General features: G+C 47.5%; 1 protein-coding gene across 1 annotated transcript; it reads left to right on the top strand.

The window, feature by feature from the left end:
* Positions 1 to 2,048: 2,048 nt before the first annotated feature.
* Positions 2,049 to 4,078, top strand: LOC138567507 (nuclear apoptosis-inducing factor 1-like). The gene is made up of 2 exons (XM_069645771.1): positions 2,049 to 2,878; positions 3,193 to 4,078. Exons 1-2 carry the CDS (start codon positions 2,458 to 2,460, stop codon positions 4,032 to 4,034), a joined length of 1,263 nt encoding a protein of 420 aa, XP_069501872.1. The 5' UTR covers positions 2,049 to 2,457; the 3' UTR covers positions 4,035 to 4,078.
* Positions 4,079 to 4,587: the final 509 nt, after the last annotated feature.

Below are 4,587 nucleotides of genomic sequence, written 5' to 3'. Positions count from 1 at the left end.
TCCTTATAAATTGCAGTTAATTGAGAATATATCTGCTAGGTCAATGTTGACTCTTCAGAAAAAGAAAGGGTAGAGATGCACAACTATATATGTTTGCAGTGTATTCAATACCCAATAAATAGAACAATAAATAACTACTTTAGGTGTTCCCAGAAAGTAAAGTGCTACCTTTACTGAAAAATATGTGTGCTAGAAAGATTCACTGTAAAATCACGGTGAATAAACTGGGGCACAGCAACAGGCAAATATATTGCAATAACTTCTTTAAATTTACAGAAAATTTGCATTCAATCAAATGACTTTAAAAAATGTAGACTTACAATTTTTCAATAAATCATATCTGCGTATTATTGAACATCATACACATGTTGAATTAATTATGTACATTGAATGAATTCTTTTGAGCAAAATAATTTCTTTCAAACAAACTCTATGTTAAACATGCACATTTGTATCAACAACACTTTCAATAAACATATGGAATTTACAAAATTCCTAAATAAGACCCAATATTTGACACATAATGTTGGATGTTAATGTTATTGTAGTGCCCTCTTCTAAACTACGCTTTTCGGGCGTTTTACGCCCTTCTTCAGGTTTTAAATATTGGGTGACTGTCCTTTCTAATTCACCTGCAATTTAATTATAAAGAAACACTTAGATAAGTATTTGGACGTTCATGTCATCACAATTCAATTGCTAAGGAATATAAGGTACTGTATAGCACTAACCTTCAATGTCGGACTTGGAGTGTAGTCCGGATGTAAGTTTTCAGATTGATTAGGTAATCCCTACAAAATATATGTATAGGTATCAATATCAATCACACGAAATAGAAAGTGTGGCTCAGGGGGAGCAAGTGCCAAAACATAGCGCTGGGTCCCCCTGCAGCCACACTAGTTTCAATAGGTCTTATTCCTAGACACAGAAGAACATCTATGCTTACCTAAAAAATATGATGGTTGTTACACTATACGGGTCAATGATGAGTAACCAGTTAATTCCCGTCTCCTGGGCAGGTTATTGGCGGTACTGTCCTGCAGACAATATGTTTAGCGTATAATTAGGTACTCACTCAAGCTAAAAAATTCCCAAAGTATTCATTCTTCATAATGCAGCTGCCTACCTGTGATAAATAGTTAAATTCCGCATACGTTATTATCCGGAGGCTTTTCTATGGATAGTCGATAACTCGCTGGCGAGCGTATTAACAGCCAGAATTCTGTTGAATAATCAAAACAATAATTCAGATGTATATCTATCCTATAGTTAATAACTCTAATACTGCAATGTCCCTACGGCGGATTTACCTGAAATCCTGTCTGTAGTTTTCACGCTGCTCGAAAAAGCCCTTCCTCCATCAAACTGTCTCTGCTGTTCTCGGGTAATTTAACGCGAGATCACTCGCTTCTATTAGTCCTTCTATTATGTTCATGATGCCTGTTCCACAGGCGCCATTTTAGATTGGCCTAAGTTGCTATTGTAGATAGTAAATGCGACTCGTTCTTTATTCGAGCTTAACGACTACCGCTCGAATATCTGATATTCAATGTGTACTTTTAAACGTAATAACAAAGTAACCAATGCGCCTGATGATGGCTTTTTAGTACAGTATATAACAAAAAAGATATTTCTTTTGATTATTATACTGATATTTCGGACAACACTACAATGTCTAAATACTTTTGGATTTTACAGTTCATTTAAAGCTTAGTCCTGCATCACAACAGTGCACTTTGTGTCCCACTGCGCAATGCGTTATGTTATACTCTCAGAGATCGGTTATGGATAGCACGTGTTGAATACAAAACATGTAAAGTCACTCCTTCATTTGATGGATAAAAAGAAATTAAACATAAAGAAGGCCTTGTACAGATAAGTAAACAATCCCTTCATAGTTATTACAAAATCAGAATCACATGACTTATAAAAAAGTTTCTTACCAACTCACATTGGATGTCACATTTTACACAATAAATTTCATAAAAAACAATTCAAATCCCACTCAATATTCATTCCCCGAGGATACATAGGGCCTCATTACGACCCTGGCGGTAATCCGCCGTCATTACCGCCATGGCGTAATGAACGTTAACGCCGTGGGACGATGGTGTAAAGTGCGCCACATTACGACCCATCGCGCACGAGCATTACGCCATGGCGGTAATGTAAACAGCGCCATGGCGGTAATGCCCCCAAAACGGCACCTACCGGCATCGTATGCGGCGCAAGGTGCACCACCGCCACCGCCGTACATAGCGGTGACCGTAGTTAGCGGTCACCGCAATTAGCGTTGACCGTAGATAAGCGGAACCGGAAGTAGCGTCACCGCGGCGGAACGGGAAAGAGCACGGCGGCCATCTTTAAAAACACAATCCATTGCCATCCTCCGAAACCACTGGACATCCGAGCCTGAGACCCCGCCAATACCGGCTTCAACCTTCTACCTGCAGGAAGATGCCTAAAGTTTTGAAAAAAGCCTGTGACCGCCAGCGGCAAGACCGCTTCTCCAGAGAGGAGCTCACCATTCTAGCGGAGACCCTACAGGAGAACGCTGCAGTGGTATTCTCCAACCAACTGACAAGACCGGCCATAACCAAGAAGAAGGCCATATGGGCACTGGTAGCTCAGCGGGTCAGTGCCGTGGGAACGACACCCCGCAATGTCAAACAGTGCCGCAAGCGGTGGGACGATCTCCGGCTCAGAGTCAGGAGCATACTATCAGCCAACATGAACCTGGCAATGGCAACTGGGGGAGGATCGGAGTCCCCTATAAAATTGCAGCCATGGGAGGAAATCTGTGCCTCCACAATCGGAATGCAGAGCATTGAAGGAGTAGGAGGAATGGAGAGAGGAGCCCCGACATCGGGCGATGCAGGTAGGTGGCTCAAATCAAGGCATGCAAAGTCCATTCATGTGAAGTACAATGTTGGCCCATAGTGTGAATGCAACACATCAGCAGGAGACTGCCCACAGATACATCCGATCTGCACCCTGTACACATGCAGCATGCACACCCTAACTGCAGGCACCCACATACCTCCATGCTACTTCCACACAAAAGGGAGTCAACTTTTTTCCCCTGCATGAAATGTGCCACATGTACTAACTGATGAGATGCCAGTCGCCACAATGCCCGGCCAATGTCCGCAGACCCATCAATAACACTCTCCCTCCTCTGTCCCACCACAGGCTCAAATTCCGACCTTGAGGAAGAGGACACCACAGCCTCCACACCCACCAAGAGGGCCAGGCCAACTGTGCCAACGCCACAACCCTCCACCTCTGTCGTCCCGAGGAAAACACCACAGCAGGCAAAATCCATGCAAGGGAAACAGGACAGGGCACAGACAGCCACCCCAGCAGGCAGTACAGCAGCAGCAGCAGCAGCAGCAGACATCACACCAATCATGCCCACAGAAGCCACAGCCTCTGCTGCAAGCAGCACACTTGGGGAGACTGCTGCCATTGCTGCCTCCTCCGATAGTGAAGCAGGGACCTTTGAGGAGAGTGATGTCAGGAGCCCCACAGGCCACCCTCATTCCCCCTACCTGTCCCTAAGCAGCCCGCATGTGGATGCCACACAGGGTCAGCCAGAGGATGACGATTGGCCAGCCACTCCATCCCCGCTGCAGGGGCAGATCAGCCCAATGGGAATGCCACTGCCATTAGCCATGGCCCAGAATCCCAACCATTCTCTGGAGGCGATTGCCACCCGGCAGCAGCAACTTTCCTCGCTGCTCGAAGAACATGTTGCTGAATGTGGGGGGTCAAGTGCAGCAATGGATAAATGTGCTGAGACTGTGAAGGCAGCTATAGAGTCGTCCACAAAGGACATCTGCGCGGAACTAGCTGCTGTGCGGCACGCCATCACTGACCTTGTGCAGACAATACGGGCCATGCGTCCAAATGAGCAGGCAGGATCCTCCTCGGTTGCCAGCTCGACACCGAGCAGCCCCATCCGCCGATCGGGGAGGAACCTCCGCAGCACAGGCAGGGGTGCCCCGGGGGCCAGTGGAGGGGGCTGCCAATAGTGGCCGGACAGTGTAGGAATCCTACTACTGACACTGCTGCACAGACCAACTCACACCTTTGTTGGGATTCCAGGGGGGGGGAGGGTGGAGGGGGGAGTGGGTGTGTTGGGGTGTGCAGGGGGGTGGCGGGGTGGTGTGTTGGGGAGTTAAGGGGGGAGTTTGGGGGGGGTGTGTGCAGGGGGGAGGTGGGAGGTGGGAGGGGGTGTGTTGGGGTGTGCAGGGGGGTGGCGGGGTGGTGTGTTGGGGAGTTAAGGGGGGAGTTTGGGGGGGGGGGTGTGCAGGGGGGAGGTGGGAGGTGGGAGGGGGTGTGACACGACAGTACATAGTTCAAATACAGTTTATTCGTTTCACAAAAGGAAACGTGTGGACATTTTCATTGCGTATGTGTGCTTTATTGGTGTCCAGTCCTCAGTGTGCATGCCCCAGAGTCACACAGTGCCCCAAGTGCTGTCTCCATGCGATGAACACCAGCCGTGTGTGCTAGAAGCAGTGGTTGATGATACTTTGGCGCATGGCACGCCCCTCCTGTGCATCGCCTCCTCCATGTGGTGGC

This window comes from Ambystoma mexicanum, chromosome 2p (assembly GCF_040938575.1).
Source record: "Ambystoma mexicanum isolate Mex_15411 chromosome 2p, UKY_AmexF1_1, whole genome shotgun sequence".
Classification (NCBI taxonomy): domain Eukaryota; kingdom Metazoa; phylum Chordata; class Amphibia; order Caudata; family Ambystomatidae; genus Ambystoma; species Ambystoma mexicanum.
Note: the sequence above shows the minus strand (reverse complement) of the source record. Positions and strands in the feature narration are given on the sequence as shown.

Coding starts and splice junctions, on each gene's coding strand:
- LOC138567507 (XM_069645771.1), top strand. CDS start 2,458: ATGCCTAAAGTTTTGAAAAAAGCCTGTGACCGCCAGCGGCAAGACCGC. Junction 2,879..3,192: donor CCCGACATCGGGCGATGCAG/GTAGGTGGCTCA, acceptor GTCCCACCACAG/GCTCAAATTCCGACCTTGAG.